At 45.5% G+C, this 23,129-nt stretch overlaps 1 protein-coding gene across 21 annotated transcripts in view; it reads left to right on the forward strand.

Annotated features, from left to right (window-relative positions):
- The window catches only part of dnm1a (dynamin 1a), an 82,029-nt gene that overhangs the window by 4,010 nt on the left and 54,890 nt on the right, over positions 1–23,129 (forward strand). For all 21 annotated transcript variants that reach the window (XM_064309362.1, XM_064309382.1, XM_064309381.1 and 18 more), the window contains exons 2-5: positions 16,645–16,718; positions 19,909–20,058; positions 22,167–22,370; positions 23,100–23,129. The exon at positions 23,100–23,129 is cut by the window's right edge and continues 69 nt beyond it. In XM_064309362.1, coding sequence (XP_064165432.1) covers positions 16,645–16,718; positions 19,909–20,058; positions 22,167–22,370; positions 23,100–23,129 — 458 coding nt within the window. The remainder of the gene's footprint in view (positions 1–16,644; positions 16,719–19,908; positions 20,059–22,166; positions 22,371–23,099) is intronic.

A 23,129-nucleotide genomic window follows, 5' to 3' on the forward strand; every position in this document is an offset into this window, starting at 1 on the left:
TTGGAGGGATTGAGTAACCCCAGCAACAACATCCAGCAGTTAAACGTTCCATCTGGTGGCTGCAGCAGAATTCTACATCTCCGCGGGCTGGTTTACGATGAAAGAGGATTTATCTGCACCCACGGTGAATCACTACGCAGCGAAAATCCCTACCTCGGGGCACAGTGTTCGGCTCCTTGTTTATTTCGTACAACAATATGCGCGTATTTTGCAGGATGTGAACAAAAACGGGAAACAGCGATGAAATGTCACTTTGAAAAGTGGCCAAAACAGCCTTGCATGTAGCCATGGCATTGAGTCTGGAATGCTGCATGAGTAAACTGACCGTGCAAGACTCAATATTATATATAGCGCTATTCTAAGAGGATGCCATGCTAAGTTGACAGAAGCAAAGGAGGCACTGACGTCTTGAAAGGCTACCCTCTCTGTGGGAAGTAAGTGCTTTAATATGGGGTGCAGATGATCACTGAGTATCATTAAGTGGCTTGGCATCAGCGGTTCTAAGGATATAGACGTCTCCCAGGCTCAAGCCATGCCAAGATGTGACCGCCATTATGGAACCACCGTAAACCTTCACCATTGCAGTGCTCTTATTTTATCATTTTTGAGTTGGCTGCCTGTATAATAGTGTCTTTTCCCCATGCCCTTGAATCTGTTTCATTTCAGATAAAGGGCCTTCAATAAAAGACAAACAGCGCTCTCTTTTTCTTTCTTTGTTAGTCTTTCTCTCCTTCGCTCCTGTCAGTCCTTTTCAGCATCTCCGTCATCTGCCCCTGTCTGTGCATGTGTACATTTGCGTGTGTGTATGAGTGTGTGTGTGTGTGTTTGTGTGGGTTTACACGAACATGCTCTCTCTCTCTTCCCCCCCCCCTCTCTGTCTCCCCCCCCCTACCTCTTCCCCCTCTCTCTCTCTCTCTCTGTACTCGTTTAATGCTCTCTTCTGTGGGCTGTAATCTGTTGGCCATCATTAAGCTGCTTGGCGCTTATCCTTTTTACTTTTAATAGAAACGGTCGTCGCCTCGCGGCGGGCGCTCCTCAGTGGTGCTGGGAAGGCTGTCGTACGGCTCGTCTTCCGCGCGGGCCGCCAGCATACGGCCCTTTCCCGCGGTACGCCTCTCTCTGACAGAGAAACGCTTTTCTTTCGCGCGCCATAGACCTTTCCGATCAGTGCACCGTCGGTGAATTGTCATGCGTTACCGCAGCCATGCGTAAAATCTAAAATAATCCTTAGCGTTAATTGAAGGGGTTGTTCGCAGAAACCACCACCGCACAGAACGTTTGGAGCACGTCCCGTGAATCCTACATAGCTCATATTGGTCAGCACTCGCTCCAAAGCTTGGACTTCCCCAGGGAGATGGAATTTGTTTTGTTTTCTGGTATTTCTGGCAACTAGCAAAAAATCATTAAGGATTTTGGCTATGGGGGACAATGGGGTGCGGGGGCATCAAAATTGCCCATGTAGGCTGCATTGCTTCAGTATGTATCTAACGGTATAAATGGATGCTGTGTAACAAGTTGTGTAAGTCACTCTGGATATGAGCGTCTGCCTGTAGTGTAATGTAATGTAAACACTACAGCCACCACAATGCAGTACTAGTGCAGAGCCAGCATTGGTGGGCAGTGAGGCATATCCATCACAGATGACAACTGGTAACTGGTAGGTCCCTGGCCAGCAGCCGGGGGAGCTGCTTATGCAGCTTATGAATATTAATATGAAGGCGGGGCCAAGCACAGAGCATCCACTGCTACAGTACAGCTCCCTGGCAAGGCCTGCCCCTAATGAATATTTATAAGATGCATCAAATTGGATTAAAAAATTAAAAAAAAACACACACATACACAATGTTTGACAGTCCACAGTTTTACATTACAGCATATAGCCTGGAATCGGCATTGGTGCAGTACTGTTTTTCCAAGCAAACATCAAGCTCTGTTGGTCTGACATGAAGGGCTTTTGTTTTGGGGACGTTTCCGCATAATTTAATCTCAGCTAATTTAATTTCATTCAGAACAGGTGCCACCCAATTCTGGAGACTTTTGTTGAGCTGTTGGGCAGAGAGGGCTTCAGAGAAAGGGGACACTGCGCATTTTGTCTTTGATTCTTTTTATTCACCATAGGCCTATTTCACAAGATGGCGACCAAAACCGGATGTAGGGATACTTTGTTTCCGGTTACCGTTGCTACGGACGCAAGTCCATTTCTGACAGCGAAAAATTGAGCCTAAACAGCGACGTGTGTTCTCACAGTCCCTGATAGCTCTGCCAACGTTCACTGTCCGATGTTATCCGCATTGTCGAAGCATTGCCAGTGAACGTTAAGCGGTCTAAACTGGACAAGGGCTATAAATTTTTTTTTGAGAAGTTTATATTCGGTTATGAAGGTAAGTATAACGTTAGCTCTGGTTCACCAGAAAGCTAAATAGCTAGCTTGCTAACCACATCAAGTTAGCCGATTAAAGAGATGTTTCACTTCGACATAACAAATTCTTTTCTGGAGGCGACTCCATTGTGTTTTCGTAGCGTGAAGCAACATCTGCTGTCCGTTAACAGCGTCTCTGTTCCTCTCGGTTGTCCCGAAAATGAATGAATAGGGAGCCTGACAACTGTGAGGAAAAGCGATTCTGTTAACATTGACGGTCAACAGGGGAGGCAAATGCTATGTAAGTACAATGTTAGGCTCCACAAAATTACTTATGTTATTATACCGAAGTGAAATATCTCTGAATTAAGTTGTGTACTACCGTTACTATTTTGTGACATGTTGTTTGTGCTGTACTTGTTCTAATAAAGATTTATATTGCTTGTCAGATCGCCTGTGCAATGGTGTTCAGTTCACTACCAAGCTGTTTGTTTTCATCGCTGATAAAAACTACCCACACATTTTTAAATCAGCTGATATATCTTAAGTAGGCTTGTCGCGATGTCCGTCAATACATTTTGTAATTACAATTAACAACTAAAATAAACGTGCATCTGCAGTTTCAACATTGAATATCCAAATATGTGCTTGCTAACAAGCTAGCTGGCTAAAACGTAATTTGCGAATCATAACATAACATATAGCTCGCTAACTGATTTTATGACATTCCAAGTTCCAGCGCACACTGCGGAGGAAGAGGTCTGCATGCTATTTCGCCGAGGCTCTCAACCAGGCGAACGTTTCCCTGCTCCTGTTTACAACCTGAGACACTTCTCCAAACCGCGCAAAGAGTACAGATGAGCTGCTTAAACTCTGAATAACTCGCGATGGTGTTTGAGGGCTATTACAGCCAATTGCTCTTGTCATGCCTCAGAATTTAAGTTTTGGGAGACAGGGAAATTCAGCCATGGCAAGTTTTGGTCCAAAAGGGTCAAACAAGTGTTTATTTGGACAGCCTATTGCAGAATGTATATCAGTGATTAAGGGTAGTTTGTGATGTCATTTTTTAGAATGTTCATCTGTGATTAAGCGTCTTTTGTGACATCATTGTCCTGCGATCTATTAAGAATCTATTATGACATTCATATTGTATAGCTTCTATCTGTGGTTAAATTGTCTATTATGACATCTTAATGTAGAAAGATTATCTGTGATTAACGTCTATTGTGACATCATATTTTACAAAGCTCATTTGAGTTTTGTCACAGCACCAAGTCTGTCCTGACCAATCACCTCGCTGGACGATTCGGCTGTCCTTCGTCCTTCCTCCTCCCCCTTCGTTACTCTGCTGTGTCACCATGTCCCCGCAGCTGCAGCAGCAGCAATGAAAAGCAGTGGTGACAGAGAGCAAGGGCTCAATTAGTCAGAGGAGGGATGGCTGATGCTGCCTCAGAACCCGACCCCTCCCCTTTACCCTGTAATCCATCTGCATGGAAACCAAAAGGCTTTCCCTGCCGACGGTTTTGGGTGGGGATCAATACAGGCACGGCCTCACCAGAACAGGCTTCTGACTTTTTTTTTGGCATCTTTAGTTGCCATTCATTGACTGTCTGCTGCACAACCTTTGACTTCTGGCTCAACAGCCATCTTGCAAATCAGAATCTGAACAGCGTAAACATACACTGCACACAAGCTCAGACTAATGCTGTTGAATACAGACAAAAAGGTTGTCCCACACACTGTTGTCAGATTAATCCTTTGAAGAGTATGTTTTTTGGAATGTTTTTTCAAAATTCTAAGTCAGTGTTCATTGGTTTCATTTACTAGTAATGATTGTTGCATCCGCATTAGAATGTTCAGCTAAGAACATTCTAGTCACATGTTTGTGATCTCACACCTTGAAGGTTAAAACCACGCTGTTAATACCAGCTTCCCTGTTTCTCCTTAAAGTGAATGAGCCACAGGCACAAGCTTGTTGATTGATGCTTGAACTGCTGTGCCATAGACCAGGGTTCACTGTTATTGGATGGAGTTACAGTTGATGGAAAGGTCCTAGAAATTCACCTCCTCCGGTTCCTTTCCCAGAACCCTGTGCTCCTGTTGTGCTCAATTATCACAGCAGCAGCAGCATGGGCATGGGCTGGGGGGGGCGGGGGGGTTGGTGAATGAAAAAGGAAACAGTCTTAATAAAGGATAGCCAGGCTGTGCAAACACAGGCTGCTAACATGCTTTGTTCTCAATGATGATGATGTATTTTTGCTTTGCCTATGCCTAAACCCAGGCATTCACTGTGCCGGAGCTGAGCTTTCTGCATTTAGGGCTTAACTGTGTGTACATATCACTGTGCCGATTCACTGCGCACCAGCACAGAGCGCGTGACTTTCCTGTGTTTGATCATGTGCTGAAGCTTATGGAGAGATGAACTGGGTAGCTCATATCAGGAAATGAGGACGCCATTTTGAATGCATCTGTTCATATTAACTGCGGTGTATTATTAAAATATTTAAATTAACAAAATCTGGCTATAGCTTCTTTGTTTCCTTTAGAAAAGTGTAGTCTGTCTAAAGCCCCTGATTAGGTAACAGTACCTCGAATGCACTACATTGTTATTTTATTGCCATCTAAAATCCAGTTTTCAGGACCCTGGATAGCTCCTGTGAGTCAAATAGGCCCTGTTTCACATTTTTAGATACTTAGCTGACTCTGTTATGCAGAGTGATTTGCAGAACACAAATTGTTTACTCACAGTTCATTTACACAGCTGGATGTTTACTGAAGCAATTCAGGTTTCCTATATTGCACAAGGGTACAACAGTAAGTGCTAATCATGGGAATCGAGCCTGCAACCTGTTTTCCTTCTCGCTCCCGCTTTGATTGGTCAGAGTCTGACATGAGCGTGCGGCTGACTGCAGCTGAGGTGTTAACTCTCTCTTGACATCTGAAAGTTTAAATGAATTACAGGCCAGTGGCCATTTTGGAAAAGGTACTTGTTAAGAATGAAATGAAACTGTTTTTTGGGGAAGAATAATGTATGACAATTTGGATAAAACTAAGCCTTTTAATGTTGAAGCGTATATGTGCTGAGCTGTAGTGAGCCATTTATATTGCTATAAATATAGTCACAGTTTACAGAATGCTCCCGCTACCAAAATAAACCACCAAGATCCGTCTCCTCCTGCTTCTCTCGAACAATACTGTTGCGGGGAAAAACGGGGGGAGTCGACCACTTTCCAGCTTTGAATCTGACCAATCGTAGCAGGGCAGATTCAGCAAGGGGGGCGCATTTTGGACAGCGGGTGCAAACCGCCCCACCCCTTGAGCTCCCCAGAATACGCACTCACGGTCCCGTGGTGACTCACCCGCCCACATCGTTAAATCAGGAAATGAAACCGCCGGAACTGCGGCGCGATTTTGGCCCTCCTTCAGCCGGGACGCTTAGTGTGAGCGTTCCTTCCTGTTTACACTGCGTTACATCACATCTATGTGCCAGACGCTTTTATCCAAAGCGGCATGCAATGAGTGCTGAAGGTCATTGGAGCAACTCGAAAAACAGGCCTGATAACGTACAATACCCATTTTGCAACAGTTATACATAGCCATGAACACATTAAGTCCATTTCACACAGTAAGCATAGGCTGGGTCAGAAAGTTATGGTAAAGTCAAATAGGAGGCATGACGACGAGCTACAATATCAAGATAATAATACAAGTGAAATATAAGTGCTGGATGGAGATACAAGTGCACCATGAAAGTGCTAGAGGACAAGATAGAAGGTTACAATTGATAAGAGTGATCCTAGATTGTGAGTGCCCTGCAGAGTAGTGATAGTTAGTCCAGGTACAGTCTGAAGAGACCACGGCAGAAGATGGGCAGTGATTGAGTGGTTCGTAGGGGGACAGGGAGTTCATTCCACCACTGGGGGGCTAGGGAGGAGAAGCTCAATGGTCGGGACGAGCGAGAACTGTTCACCCGAACCGTTTATACCGCAACCTCAAGCTTAAAGTGTGTTTCTGCCCGTCTCTACACCAGTACCTCACTTCATTCTGCAGTCTGTTCACTGACCGAGACGGGATTGACCTCGAGTGACATCGACCTCGAGTTGATGTGGGAGGGGGGTAAGTGGGGGAAGTGGGAGCAGGGCTGTGGGTTGGCCGCATGGCAGCTGTGATGCTCCAGAAGGGTCTGTTGCCTGGTTGCTTGGTTGCCTGGTTACCCCCATCCGGAGAGTGGGAAAGGTGGTCCCTCAGGGCCCTTGTCCCCGCAGGCCTCCAGTTTTGCCCGTGTGCTGAGGTTACGCCCCCGTGTGCCACTGCTGGTTGTGAGGGGGACATTATTTTGTGGAGGGAGGCACGGCCCGTGTCAAACAATGCAATGATCAATGCATGATTCTAAAAAGAAGGCAGATGACAAACAATTAAGAAAATGAACTAAGAAATTTGCAGAATGAACAAGAGTGAGAGAGAGAGACAGACTGAGACAGACAGACAGAGAGTGAGATAGAGAGAGAGAGAGAGAGAGAGCGATTGAGACAGAGAGAAAGAGACTGGTACCACATAGAGGAGAGGACATGCAATCACTGTGAGACAGGTGAGGTTGAGACAGAAATACACTTCCTCCTACACTGCAATAAACATACTGAAATTCGCAAGGACTCCTTTAAAAAAAATAAAAACAGTACTTCCAAATTTCACCACACTTCCTGATAATGGCCCATTCTACTGGGTGAAGGACACACAGCCCCAGTAGCTGTTTGTGCCTGTCATCGACACAGAAGTGCAATGATTGTCAACATTATTTAATGTTGTCATATGATATACATATTGTATATCATATGACATAAATACGGCAGTATGCGTATGTTGTTGTTTATGTTGTATGTGTGTATGATATGTGAATATTAGTTAATAGGGTGTAGACTTGATTTTTTTGTAATTACTGTTGTTGTTCGTTGTTACACTTGCTTTGGGAACTCCCTAGAAGTCCCTAGAAGAATTAAGAGAAAGAGCAGGACATTGTGCTCTGAAACGGGGATTTTATAGTGATGCAGTGATGAAGACGCTGCTGTGTAGGAGTCCAATCTGAGTGAGTTCTGGCCACATACAGTAAGAAAGAGATCTGATTGGCTCTCAGCATGGATCTAATCTGTCAACCACTTGATACCGAAGAATGGACACTCTCATTGGCTGGTACTAGGCTACACCTCTAATCTGTGTGTCTACGGGTTATTTAGCGAACCCGGCACTGTCTGTGGCTGTGACTGTAATCTGCTGGCCCGCATTTACTGTGAACCGGGCAAAGCCATTAACCCCTCACTGTGTCTTTTGTGATTGAAGGACTCAATCAATGTTCTCTCACTGAACCTGATTTTTTTGGTGGAGAAATCAAATGTGCACGGTAGTTTAGTGTTTTTGGTATTCAGTATATTCTGTACCTGAGCTGAAGTTTCTTCAGACTCTCGATATTCTTTTTTTGTTTGCCTAACCCTTTTCCCTTCTTCCTCCCTGTACGCATTAGCATTACCCACGCATTGCATTGCTGGCTTTTAGCAGACTCGTATCCAGAGCAACTCTTGTGTTTTTTTTTTTTTTTTTACATTGCGTGCATTTACACAGCCGGATACATACTGAAGCAATTCAGATTAACCACTTTGAACAAAGGTACCACAGCAGTGTCCTAACTGGGAATTGAACCGACAGCGTTTAGAACTCAAAACGCGTATAGGCCTACGCGTTATAAATCGTATATTCTTATAAATCCATTATACTACACAGCGACCACACTCACGTGATGCAGCTGCAGTTGACTACATCCCTCCCCCGCAATTAAATATATCTCACCACCGGTGACGTGTAGGGGCAAGGCCAGACCCAGCGATGTCCCTGTGACAGGACTCCGCTGTTCCTGTGACAGTGCGCTGGCTTCTCCGGGCTATGACTTCGGTTCCTCGATCGGAGCATAAACCGGACTACGTGCGATTCGTGATGTTCAGCGCACGTAAAACGGCTGTAGGGCTCCGCCGGTTCGGCGCCCAACCTGACACGATCGCGCCGAATGAGCTCGCTGTCACTCCGGCTCCGTGAATGAGACATAGTACTCTGCTTTACAGGGGGAATCACCCGCCCCGGTGTCCATTACTCATTATGACGAGTCCTGTCAGGAGAGAAAACCTCGTTGGTGATCTCCTGGCTAAACACGCCGTCTGAAATCCCGTAGATATCTTGTTTTCTACTTCCTGTTTAAACAGACTGTAATGGCAGAAGTATCTATCAGGGTTGTATTATGTCTCAGAGTCAGATTCAGAAATCATCTCCATCTGTTCATTTTGTCTGATTTATTTTCTGCCACGGTTTGCAGGCAGGAAGATGCTTGTCAGATGATGATATCGCCTCCGTTCATTTTCAATAAGGATGTAAGCGATTATTTGCCTCTGCAAGGCATGTTGGGATAGCTGGTGAAGCGACCGGAAGGAAACACAATTTGATAGCCGTTCAGATTAAAAATCCGACGTGTAAATAGTCTCCTTTTAAAAATTTTATTACGCCCACAAGCGGCCAGGCGATGCCAGGTGACCTCGTCGGAGGATGTGTGGCTTCACTCACAGACCTGTGGGCTCAGGAGCCCTCTAGGGGGTGTGGGAGGGGGTGGGGAAGTGAGTCACGAAATGAGTCTTAGAAAAAAAAAAACGCTACTTATCGATATGACACAGTTTCAACTGACCTCACCAGTAAGAATGAAACACGGGTTCTGTTACGTGCAGTGAATTATTTCAGATGCACTTGTGTTGTTTTGACATGAATCAAAAACATTTTATTTCCACACGACAGCAGCAGTGGTTCTGGTTCTGCATTACCATAGGGCATGGATATTCAAATCGGGCCCTCAATGTCCAAATCCAGCCCTGGTTTTCTTTTCTTCCAGGTAATTAACTGAACAATAGCTGCTACTGATTGGCCAGGTTGTATTCATGGCTGACTCCCAGGTAAAGGGAGGGTGGGAGACCAGCAGCTCATGGCCCTGGAGGACCTTGATTTGAGTAACTGGGTTGCAGGGTCTGCTGGATCACGGTACTCAGCTCTTAATTTATCAATTAAAGCAGTTCATGGACAGTTTACTCACCTCACCTGACTTCCAGAGTTTGGATTGGTTTGTGATTTCAAGGTGAAAAGAAGAACAGGCAGACCCTGCGGGCCTCCAGGATCGGGGCTGAGGGAGATAAGGCTGCGTGGTTCCTTTCTTTCACACTCATTTGAATATGGTAAATGGTAAATGGACTGCATTTATATAGCGCTTTTATCCCAAGCGCTTTACAATTGATGCCTCTCATTCGCCAGAGCAGTTAGAGGTTAGGAGTTAGGTGTCTTGCTCAAGGACACTTCGACTGCCAGGCGGGGTTTGAACGCAACCTCCGACTGCCAACATCGCTACTCTGGCTGTCACCCTGGTTTTAAATTCCCCTTGTTCAGCACTGCTGGGCTCAGCCCTGAACTGCCTACGGACAAGAGGCCTGATCAATGGAGTTTACAACGATGGGGGGGAGGGCTTGTGCCTGCTTGTGTCCGTATGGCTAGGCCATATGGTCAGGTTTTTGTGTGTGTGTGTGTGTGTGTGTGTGGGTGTGTGTGCGTGTGTGTGCGTATGTGTGCAGTGGCCTAGGTTTCGTTTGAACATTGGGGGGACACATTAAGCGGGAGGTCTGGGGGTCCTCCCCCAGGAAATTTTGAGTGTCAATCACTTCATTTACTGCATTCTGGTGAATTTTTATGCACCAATTTGTGCCTTTTCTGCATCAATTTATGGTGGAAATAAAAGTCCTTTCATGTTTTTATTGGGGGGGACAAATGCACGTGTTCTAAATATTGAGGGGGACGTATCCCCTGCATCCCCCCCAAAATCTACGCTTGTGTGTGTGTGTGTGTGTGTGTGTGTACGTGTGTGTATGTGTATATGTGTGCGTGAGTGAGTGTGCATGTGTGTATGTGTGTGTGTATGAGTGTGCATGTGTGTGTATGAGTGTGAGCGTGTGTGTATGAGTGTGTGAGTGTGTGCGTGTGTGTGTATGTGTGTGTGAGGAGGAAGGGGTGTTGTAGGGACCAGCAGTCTCTGCCATCTGTCCCATAGAGGGAGTCCCTCAGGGACAGTAGAGTTGAGGGAATGGGAGCAGGAGGCGGAGCTTCACTAAAAGCAGGGCATGCATGGTGCAACTCTTGTGCCCCCAGACAACTGAATTGGAATTAAATAAATCTGAGTTTGTATTTCATAATTTTAAACTGTATATAAAGTTTTGAAATTGAATTACATTGAATTTATATTTCATATTTTGAATTAGTATGCAAACCTTTAAATCAGAATACCGTGATTTGAATCTGAATTTCAGAAAACTTTATCTTGTATGGATCCATTTCAAATTCAAGGTTTTTAGTATTCCTTTTTAGTTCAGTTAAAAGCTGAATTTGAAACTTGCAGGCTCTATTCAAATTTTGACTCTCCAAAAGCTTCACCTCTACAAAAGCTTTTGAATCTCCAAAGGCTTTCAGTTTGTGAGCACCCAGGCACTTAGGAAAAGCAGCTGTTCACAGAGATCATCAGTTTGCTGGAGCGTATCATTTCCTTCTCAATGGCCGCTCCTGAGGGCAAGAGGTTTTTAAGAGTTTGAAAAAGATTGAATAATTATGAACAGACAGATAGTACTGCATTGCATCTAAGGTAAAAAGCCTTTCTTCTCGTAGATGACCCCGTTTCCAGGTTACTGTTTGTTGCCATGCACGTTGTCGGGCAGGTGTTCTGAACATAGCAACGAGTGGCCGTCTGGGTCAGCATGACTCTGTGGGACGCCTGGTGTCTTTGTCCTGTTTCCGTCGGCCCAAAATACGGCCAAATTCAGCACCCGAGTGTCACGGGGTTGAGATGCAGCCAGGGACATTTACTTCTCCCCAGTCACCCTATTATAGGTCCAGGCACAATTAATCCATATTTTATAAGATGGAACGGCATTTTCTGTATTAAAAAAGGACCAAAGTCCAGCAACGACTGGTGAGCTGAAAATTGGAAGGGCGCAAAACTTTCCTATAAACTAATCATTGATCTCAACCTGTTTTCATTAATTTTCCTTTATTATCAAGCGTGCCAACAATCAGACTAATCAAATGGCAAGTAGCCTAACACACAGCGTCTTCATACCGTGTTAGGGGGATTAAATCATAAAATCAATTTATCCATTAAAAATCTGTTTTAATCACCAAGTAGTCTACACTTAACAAACACGATAAACCAGTCTGTTATCTACCATGTTAGCTTTCAGAATAACCAGCAAAAACAAAACCTGCACTTCAAGATTGGTTACAATCTACCCATTGCAGATATTTGCCATAAATAAGAGTGCGGAGAAAGAAGTGCATGTAATTGGGAATAATGTTGATTAAAAATGTGCACAATTTCGTACTGCAAATGAAAATAAATGTAGGCTATAAGGCCTAGGCAACTCGCTAAAACTGCCTATTTGGGGAGAGCTGGCTATATATGATAGTATTGAGTAGCCTATTTTGTGGATTAATTGTATTGATACTCAAGGAAAATCAGGGGAAGTTTCCGCCACTGCTTAGTGATTAAATCATTTATCATTTAATCTCCCTAACACAATGCGAAGAAGCTGTGTGTCACTTTCTAAGTGATTAGTCAGATCGTTTGCATGCTTGTTAATCACTGAAAATGAATTAAAACAGTTTGAGATCAACGATTAGTTTAAAGGAAAGTTTTGCGCCCCCACCAATTTTCAGCTCACCACTCACCACATTTCACTAAGTCTTTTTGCAGAAACCACCTATTTCAATCATTTTTGATCGGTATACAAGTCAGCAAACACCTCCATCTTAAATCCTTTGTCAGCTCCACAGACGTGCTGTGAGCCTTTGCAATGTTTTTCACAGGCCATTAAAGCACAGAAATTACCTCTGTTTTAATGGACATTTTAAGAATATATTTGCAAGACCCAGTAATTTTTGGCCCTGGGGATCACTAATGCCAGTTATTCAGGGGCTGCCGCCCACCGCCCCACAGTGACAGGGTCAGGATCCCCCAACATTGGACCGTGGGGTACACCACTACCCCCTCTCAGAAATAAAGGTACATTGGAGGTACATTTTTGTACTTTAGGGAATACATTTCCCAGATGTACCCTGGAAGTACAATAATGTTCTATTTGGGTGCTAATAAGTCCCTTATGCAAGTAAAAAACGTTCAAATGAATTATCTATTGTTGGCTAGGAATGTAGTTGTATGTACCCATAGCGCACCACTGCAGTGACAAATGTATCTTTATAGGCTCTTTTTCATACCTTTTTACTGGGTGTGCCCCATCCAGACATGCATAATCAATCAGGGAATGTGTAAATCTGTGATCTATGCTCTGAAATGGTTGAGTAGTAGTATCTGCTTTACTGACTGCACACCATGATATCTTCCTGAGACCATGCAAGAAAGAAGGTTTAAGTATTAGATTTTTTTTTACATGATACCAGTGTCTTGGATGACAAAAACATTTTACTGTGAAAATATTTTTTTTAAATATAATGTTATTTTTATTGCATGTCGCTTGTAGTGCAAGAGAGAGATTACAATGAGAGACTCATGTCCCCTACAGGGGACAAAAATGAGTTGGTTGGGGTCTGAGGAGGATTGCTGGGGTCCTGCTCTCAGGCCTGGTCCTGCTGATAGATTTTTTAACTTGACCGCATGTTCGAGGATGCCATCTCGACCCGACAGCATTATGTGTATTTTGACCAGGGGATTAGCGAGAGAGAGGAAAGAGAGTAGAGAGACGCATGGAGGACAGAGAGGGAGAGAGAGGAGAGAGGATAAAGGAAGAGGGAGGGAAGAGAGGGGAGAGAGGGAAGATAGAGAGGAAGAGAGGGAGAGAGAGAGAGAAAGAGAGGGAGAGAGGGAGATGGAGAGAAAGAGAGAGCGAGAGAAAGAGAGGGAGAGAGGGAGATGGAGAGAGAGAGAGAGAGGGAGAGAGAGAGAGAGAGAGGGAGAAATGGTGGCGAGCGCACACAGCCGTGCACTCACACGCACACGACTGTAGGAACAGGCTGAGGCACGCAGGAGAGACACTGAGGGAGTCTTACTGGAGAGGAAAAGACAGAAATACTTCTTACGTTTATAATCCCTTCATTTGACATTAAATTCGAGCCGGAGTGCTGGGCTATTAGCTCCAGTTCCAGAATGCGTTTGTGTTCCTGAAGTGAGCACGGGTACGGCAGGCGCCCCGGTGAAAGGCTTGTGTGTAACCATGCCGACACGGCTGTGACACGGCCAGTGCTGGCTGGGCACGGCTCCTGCGATACTGAGCGGGAGTCCGGCTCTGGGCAGAGCTGCTCCTCCGTCCTCCATTTTGGCTCAGAATGAGAGTACGTCAGGCCAGCCTGTTTCCAGGTCATCCCATCTCTTTCCCCATGGGACGTGCAGCCCCGTTGGTTTTTGATTGACAGCACGGGGCCGTCCCCGCTGTTTCTCTTTTGAAATGGGGAAGCCGGAGGTATGGCAGGAGGTTAGGACTTCACAAAGGGTTCCTCTGCATGCGCTTCCACCATTAAAGCACCAGGGAGATATTCTCAGCTCGTTCAGTTCAGTTCAGTTCAGTTCAATTCAGCTCAATTTAATTCAGTTCAATATAATTCAGTTCAATATAATTCATTTCAATATAATTCAAAGTCAAGACAATTTGTAAGATGCTTTTTCCGAAGACACTGTCACAAAGAGGCTTCACAGAAAAATAGGACAATTGGGAAAGACAGGGCTTGAACCTGCCCCCCCCCCCCCCATAAAAAGGGCAGGAAGGGAACACACAGTGGTAAGAAGAAATTGGGCCCAGTATCTGCCATTACAGCTATTACAGAATTAGAGAAATGCCTCATGACTCCTGAGGAACATTTTAACCAGGGTTGCCATAGTTACTCTGTGGCAGCGATTGTGCGGCGGCTTCTTGTCAGATTCTCCCCAATTAATTTTCACGTCCCTGAGGGGGGGCATGAAAATTTTCACACAACTGGGGGGGTCACCAGAGCGTGTGATTAATTCGAGCGTCTTTTTTTCTGAATGAAACGCGGGCTCGTTATCACAGGCCTAATTATCGATCCACTAATGTCACCCCGTTAAAAAAAAATGCCCTCGGGTCAGCAATGGAGACGAGATGTGGAGCAGGAACGTGGAGAACAGGGTGAGGAGCGGGAACATGGAGAACAGGGTGAGGAGCGGGAACATGGAGAACAGGGTGAGGAGCGGGAACATGGAGAACAGGGTGAGGAGCGGGAACATGGAGAACAGGGTGAGGAGCGGGAACATGGAGAACAGGGTGAGCGGAACATGGAGAACAGGTGATGCGGACGGTGGGGGAAAATGGGGAACAGGTGAGGAGCGGACTGGAGCGGGAACGAGCCTAAAGCACAGAGAAGGTTCCGGATCTCTGCTCATAGCAGCTGTGCTGCTCTCTACCCTTCTTCCTGTGTAAAACTACTGAATCTATGCAGGCTTGAGCTCAGTCAGCACTTAGATAGGCGAGACCAACAGAAAAAGAGATATTAGCAGGCCAGCAGGGGGTGCTCTTCTCAAACAGAAATCCCTGCAGAAACACGGAATCCTAGCAGTGATTGTGGCCTTCGCGCTGTAGAAGCGATCACGCTTTGGATGAGAACTTAAGCTGTGGCATGCTTTGAAAGAGCAGGGATGTTAACCCCATTGTCCAGATCAGATTCTGACAAAAGGTGTACATCCGAACCCTTAATTATTCCCTAAATCTGATTGTCAACACGGTCCTTTTCGGTTAACCATGCCCTGTAACAAAACTGTCAGTATCACACAAACAGCTTGAAAATATGAAAATACATTAAATGGTTAAAGGAAGGTTAAAGAAATGCATTTAAATATACGTTTCATACATACTCATTATCGAGACTCGTGTACTTAGTTCAAAAATTGCGGAATATAGTGCAAAACGACGTTACAAAATATATACCATGTTTCAGTATACTGTATATGTGGTCAATGCTAGTCACTCACAATAGCCGGTCTTAGCCTGTATGTTGCAAAATAAAGTCCTTATTATTTAAAGAATTCCAGTTGTATAATAAAGCGACATTTGCTAGGTCAATAGTAAACTCAAGGGGTGCGCGTCAGAGCATGTGTAAGTGAGGGGTAAAGCCGCGACTGACGTTCTCTGCTTCGGCTGAAATGTAGGAGGTCACGAGCCCGACAGTGAAGTTCTCGCCGTGCCTGTCGTCATTTTCGTCGCTTTTTAAAGCTCAGGCGTCTCCCAGCTGCTTTCACGGTTCATCGGAGAGGAACATCTTAAGCAGGTCGTACCGGGCGAAATTCCCTGTGAATTTTTAAACGACTGAAGGGTATCTGACGACTTTGTTCAGTTAGCGAACGCAAGTAATTTGAATCGTGAATAATATACAGACTGGAACTAACAAATAATTATCGGAGACAGGATTTGACATCATACACACCCAGGCCCATTGCTTGGTTAGCCAGATCTCCTCTCTCCAGGGCCTTTATACAGGCCCATTCCTGAGTTAGCAATGGGTGGCAGTGGTGATGGTTGGGACTGAGCCACAGCTGCTGCCCTGCCTTGGATGGGGGCCGGTGCTGTCCATGGTACTTCAGGTCTGCCAGGTAACCCAAACACCACAGGTGCTGAATGGACAGATTCGTCCATAACACAGGAGCAGCCAGCCTTTCCCCCGTCCCACCCTTATCTATCTATTCGCTGAACTCCTTGGTCATTGTTGTAAAATGTTCTCACTCGCCTTACCTGGCTGAATAAAGGATGAAATCGTTTTTTTTTTTTTTCGGGTGGGATTTGCAAAACTCTGAAGACAGCACCTTTACAAAAGCAAGAATTTGATAGTGCAGACACTTTAACTTTAACTCAAAATATGAATGTTGGTTTCTGTTGGTGTCTCCGTTGTGTCAGGGTGTGTGTGAGATATGTTTCAGATGTGTCTCAGGTATGTCAGGGGCGTGTGTGATGTGTGTGTGAGATACGTCTCAGATGTGTCTCAGGTATGTCAGGGGCGTGTGTGATGTGTGTGTGAGATACGTCTCAGATGTGTCTCAGGTATGTCAGGGGCGTGTGTGATGGGTGTGTGAGATACGTTTCAGGTGTGCCTCAGGTGTATCTCAGGTGTGTCTCAGGTATGACTCAGATTCTGAGGTGCGTCTCAGTTCAGGTGAGTCTCAGGTCTGCCTCTCTCAGTCCTTACGCTTCCTGTTTCCTGTGTTTGTGCAGGGACTTCCTGCCTCGTGGCTCTGGCATCGTCACCCGCCGCCCCCTGGTCCTTCAGCTGATCCACTGCCCCACAGGTAAGGCTGCTCTGAACAGGAGCTTGCCCCCCGCAGGACACTGTGCGTACTGCATGGGTGAATACTTTACCAGCAGTTAAACAGTGCCAGAGTTATAAATATGTACTTGCTTCGCTTGTAATTGTGGTCAAGTCAGGTTGCCTGTTTTGATGCCTTGTGATTCAGTAGTCCTTGAGTAGTTATTCTATAAAATACATCGCATTGTTACATTTTGTACATTTGAACATGGGCTTGGAGAAAGTGGTTAGGGTTGTACCTCCTTTGCCATTGATGTCTATACCCCCCCTCCCCCCCCGCCCCCCCCAGTTTAGACATCAATGCAAATGATAAAAAATGCGGAAAAAGACAGAAATATTATAATACATTATTTTAAATTCATTAGATATTTAATACAGATTTACATTTTTGTGGAGAAAACCATTTGAGCAGGTTGCGATAACGTAATACCAGAAGGAGTTTCTGTAAATTTGTGTCCTGAAACAAAATGTAAAACTTCAATAAATTCAGGAGACTCTGTAATCCCACACCTTACTGCCCCCCCCCTCCATTTTGTGATCAGCACTGAGGTCCTCCCCAGCTCTTGCTGGCGGCACCCTTATTCGCAGGCTATGGGCACTTTGCCCAGCGTTTGTCTGTGTGATTGTGTGTGTGTGTGTATGAGTGTGTGTGTGTGTGTGGTTGTGTGTGTGTGTATGAGTGTGTGTGTGTGTGTGTGTGGTTGTGTGGTGATTGTGTGTGTTTGTGTGTGTGTGTGTGTGTATGTGTGTATGAGTGTGTGTGATTGTGTGTGTGATTGTGTCTGAGCATGAGTGTGTGTGATTGTGTGTGTTTGTGTGTGTGTGTGTGTGTGTGTATGAGTGTGTGTGATTGTGTGTGTGCATGTGTGTGTGTGATTGTGTGTGTTTGTGTGTGTGTGTGTGTGTGTGTGTGTTTGAGTGTGTGTGATTGTGTGTGTGATTGTGTCTGAGCATGAGTGTGTGTGATTGTGTGTGTTTGTGTGTGTGTGTGTGTGTGTGTATGAGTGTGTGTGATTGTGTGTGTGCATGTGTGTGTGTGGGTGGGGGAGTGTGTGTGTGTGTGTGTGTATGAGTGTGTGTGATTGTGTGTGTGCATGTGTGTGTGGGTGGGGGAGTGTGTGTGTGCATGGAGCCAGGAACATGGCCAGCCCCTGTATAGGACGCTGGCACTCCCTGCAGATAGAATTCCTCCCGCTGGGCCTGTGCTGATTGGTGGCTGAGGATGAAGAACAGCGTTTCTGAGATAAAACAAAATAGCAGGACTAGCCTGGATGTTTTGCAGAGTCACTTCCTGTTTTGTGGCCCCCTTTTTTCAGAAGTAAAAAAAAGGTTGGGAATTATCACTATACTGAGTGCAGATTTTATTTTCCCACTGTTTAGTAGATACAGCAGTAAATTTGAAAAGATTGTAACTGAAAGAAGAATAATCTAAGGTAGCAGGCACTAATGCACTGTATTGTATGTGCTGTTCAGTGTACCTGTTCAAATGGTACTGAACTGATGCTCTGTAGATGTATTTAACAGTCATTTTAAGCACACTAATGAGCTCCTTCAGAAATAATGAAGGTAAATGATTTTTTTTTTTTGCCATGTCATGATTCTAAACAACAAGTGCACAGATTACTGCAATGGATACCGTACATTATCTATCTATGCAAATCCATTGGCTATCCGGCTAATGGATTCCTTTATGTAGGACAACTCAGATGTCTCATAATTTATCATTTTTGTAGCTGAATGTGTTTTGCTGGCACAGTTCAGGCTAAGCGCCATCTGTTCTAAAATTTTGTAATCTTCAGCCACTTCATTCAGGCAAATGCTCTAGTTAATGCTGTTGCCCTGTTACTGTGGACTTAACGGCTCGAATACACTACCCTCAGTGGGATCATATGTCATGTTAGGGAACTGGAACTATGGCTCAAAGGTTATTGGTCCTAATTGTCGCACCCCCTGAGCAAGGTGCCTAATCTCACTTGCATCAGCGTATATCCAGCTCCATGAATGGATTGTATGTAAAAAAATGTATTCTGTGTATTTAAGTTGCTCTGGATAATATTACCTGCTGAATGTATAAAATGTAAATGCATGTTCAGTGTGCACTTGAATTTCTCTGCATAAAAGCTTCTGTTATAATGAAATGTAAGTATTAAGTGTAGGTTGCATATATGACAGTGTCCAACGAGCGGGTGCCTTAGTTAGCCTGGTTCCTTCAGCTCTCTAACGCACTGCTGTTCTGCCACTGATGTGCTACCTGGGGGTCATGCAGGTTCTGGTCCTGTTCATAGAGGCCATACATATGACATGGCTGCAGGTTCTGGTCCTGTTCATAGAGGCCATACATATGACATGGCTGCAGGTTCTGGTCCTGTTCATAGAGGCCATACATATGACATGGCTGCAGGTTCTGGTCCTGTTCATAGAGGCCATACATATGACATGGCTGCAGGTTCTGGTCCTGTTCATAGAGGTCATACATATGACACGGCTGCAGGTTCTGGTCCTGTTCATAGAGGCCATACATATGACATGGCTGCAGGTTCTGGTCCTGTTCGTAGAGGTCATATGTATGACATGTGTGCAGCTTCTGTTCCTGTTCATAGAGGCCATAGACGGGTTTCTCTTGCCTCTCCCTGGTGCTGGAGACTGCAGAGCAGAGAATGCCAGAACAACATTGTTTTTTTTCCTTTTTCTTTTTTTCTATTCTTCCTTTTTTTCAGTTGACTTGCCAGAATCTTGCCAACGCTGCCACCTAGTGGCAGTGTCACTGAGCTGTTTGGTCGTTACGCTTCCAGGATAAAGAGTGCTGTTCTCTGATCACCCCATTCTCTCCATTTTTCATCCCTCTGGTTTTTTTTATGTCTGTGTCTTTTCCTTCTTCATCCCATGTCCCTCTCCTTTCTTCTCCTGTCCTGTCTCCTCCTTTTCTTTCCTCTCCCCTCTTTCTCTCCTTACCCCCCCCCTCCTCTTTTTCTCTATCTTATCTTCTCCCATCTGGTCCTCTTTTCTCTTCTTCATTTTTTTCTCTTCTCTCCTCCCTCCTCTCTCCTCCCTCTCCTCCCTCTTTCATCTCCCTGCCCTGTCTCCTCTCCCAGCTCCCTCTCTCCTCTGGTTTATTCCTGTCTCCTCTCCTCTTTCTCTCCTCACTCTCTCGTGTTTTCTCCCCCTCTCTGCAGAGTATGCTGAGTTCCTGCACTGTAAGGGGAAGAAGTTCACGGACTTCGACGAGGTGCGGCAGGAGATCGAGGCGGAGACGGACCGGGTCACCGGGCAGAACAAGGGCATCTCCCCGGTGCCAATCAACCTGCGGGTCTACTCTCCGAACGGTACGCGCGCACGAGCATGACCGCGTGCACGGGCACTAGCACAATTGTGGTCCATTGCGCACGGGCATGAGCACAATCATACAAAAAGGCACGGGCACAGGCTTGATTACAATCATAGGAGTGAGCATGAGCATGAGCATGGGCATGAGCATGGGCATGAGCATGGGCATGAGAACAATCATACAAACAAGCATGGGCACGAGCACGGGCATGAGCATGAGCACAATCATACAAACAAGCATGGGCACGAGCACGGGCATGAGCATGAGCACGGGTATGAGCATGAGCACGGGCATGAGCATGAGCACGGGCATGAGCATGGTGCTGCCACAGGACATCTATCTGGTGTAGGGATCTTAGAAGCACATCTCTAGAGTTTACTGAATATGACTGTTATATTGTTGGGGGAGGGGCAGTGATGCAGCTTTGAGGAGGAAGGAGGCAGCAGTTTTATTACATGCCTGCTTTCCATTGGCTGTTGGAAATCCTCACTGGTGGTCAACCCCAGCAGTGAAAGAAGTCAATGAAATCTGATATTCCATAAAGTATTCTTGCTGTAAATTACTGTAAGTCAGGGTCCAGCAACTCACGGTCCTTGAGGGCTGAGAACTGTTGGTTTTCCACCCTCCCTTTGCCTGGGAGTCAGGTGTGAAGACAGTCTGGCCAATCAGTAGCACAAATTACCCGGGAGAAAAGAAAACCAGGGCTGGATTTGGATTTGAGGGCCAGAGTTGATGATCCCTGCTGTAAATTGTCACAAACTGTGAACTAACTAGAGTCATACACCAGAATATAATGTGGTGAGTTATGGAAACTGAGCCAGTTGGAGCACATGCTATATGAGGTGTTAAGCCTTTTAGATACTCTACACAACACACACAACAGCCTTTTACATACTTTGCACAACACGCACAACTGCCTTTTGCATACTATACACAACACACACAACAACCTTTTATATACTCTGCCCATCACACACACAACTGCCTTTTGCATACTATACACAACACACATAACAGCCTTTTACATACTCTACACAACACACACAACAGCCCTTTACATACTCTACACGACACACACAACAGCCTTTTACATACTCTACACAACACACACAACAGCCTTTTACATATTCTACACAACACACACAACTGCCTTTTAAATACTCTACACAACAGCCTTTTACATACTCTACACAACACACACAGCAGCCTTTTAAATACTCTACACAACAGCCTTTTACATACTCTACACAACACACACAACAGCCTTTTAAATACTCTACACAACTCACACAACAACCTTTTAAATACTTTACACAACACACACAACAGCCTTTTACACACTCTACACAACACACACAACAACCTTTTATATACTCTACACAACACACACAACAACACGGCAATTCCACGCATCTCTGTTAGGGGTGCTAAGTGCAAGTACTACTCAACAAACTACAAACGAACAAGTAATCATCTCTGGGGTAACCTGCTTTGAAAAATGTATCGTCTTTTTCTTTCGGTGGCGATTGAAGATGTATGCCAGCAAACATTTATCTACCGTAGCCATTTTAAAATACCCTGCTCCTAGGTCCCTCCACTCACTCCTGCCAGATTAGCCTCGGCTGCCATCTTGCTGATTAGCAGTTTCTAGCCTCAGACCGGGCTAAAACGTGAACGCACATATGGTATGTTAGAAAAGAGCTTGTGTACGTCCCAAATTTGCGTTGGGGGTTAGGTTTGAGTATGTAAAAGGCCTTACGCAGAGGTGTGCAGGGGTAGGTTGGCTGTGTTTTCCATACCTTCCTTATTGCAACATTTGATTACTTGTGATTGATGTCTGTGATGCATGCTAAAAAAACCTCTGAATGTAATTAACAGACAGCATTTAAACGTCAGGTATTCACCGTAAATGCATTGTTCTGCCATGGAAAAAAAACCATTCTGTACCACAACTTTAGAAGACATTCTGTAAACCACAACTTTAGAAGATGATCTTTTTCATCTCTCCTTCTAACCTCCCTTACCCCTACTATCTCTGCCCCTCTCTGCTCCTCTTCCTCCTCTCCTCTTCCTCTCTGCCCACCCCCCCCCCACCTCCCTTTGCAGTCTTGAACCTGACTCTTGTGGACTTGCCGGGGATGACCAAAGTGCCAGTGGGGGACCAACCCGCCGATATCGAGCACCAGATCAGGGAGATGCTGATGCAGTTTGTGACCAAGGAGAACTGCCTGCTGCTGGCCGTGTCTCCCGCCAACTCAGATCTCGCCAACTCCGATGCCCTCAAGATCGCCAAAGAAGTGGACCAGCAAGGTGAGCGCGAGCGGCTCGGGGGGTGGGCAGGGTTCAGGGTGGGTGGGGCTCAGGGTGGGGTGCAGAGTGGGCGGGGCTCGGTGTGGGTGGGGCTCAGGGTGGGGGAGTTGGGTGGGGTGCAGAGTGGGCAGGGCTCAGTGTAGGGGAGCTGGGTGGGGTGCAGAGTAGGCGGGACTCAGGGTGGGAGGGGCTTGGTGTGGGCGGGGCTCAGGGTGAGCGGGGCTTGGTGTAGGGGAGCTGGGTGTGAAATAAAAACTTGTTGCACACCGCTATCTGTGTGATTCTGTTTACAGAGAGAGGGAGTGCTGAACTGGTGCTCAAATGCTTATTAAATGGGTTTCAATGAAAACATGGCAGATATGTCACAGAAAGTTATGAAAATTGAATGAAAATGCTACTTGTGCTGTGTCTCACCTAACAATCAAACATATGTGTGTGCATGTGTGTATACTTGTGTGTGTGCATGTGTGTATGCATATGTGTGTGTCTGTATATGTGCGTGCATGTGTGTGTGTCTGTGCACGTGTGTGTGTATGTATGCGTGTGTGCATGTGTATATGTATACGTGCGTGTGTATGTATGTGTGTGTGCATGTGTGTATGTATACGTGCGTGTGTATGTATGTGTGTATACGTGCGTGTGTATGTATGTGTGTATACGTGTGTGTGTGTGTGTGTGTATACGTGTGTGTGTGTGTGTGTGCGCGCTCTTTTGTGTGTGTGAGGACAGGTCAGCGTACTATCGGTGTGATCACTAAGC

The sequence above is a fragment of the Anguilla rostrata genome, chromosome 14 (genome assembly GCF_018555375.3).
Source record: "Anguilla rostrata isolate EN2019 chromosome 14, ASM1855537v3, whole genome shotgun sequence".
Classification (NCBI taxonomy): domain Eukaryota; kingdom Metazoa; phylum Chordata; class Actinopteri; order Anguilliformes; family Anguillidae; genus Anguilla; species Anguilla rostrata.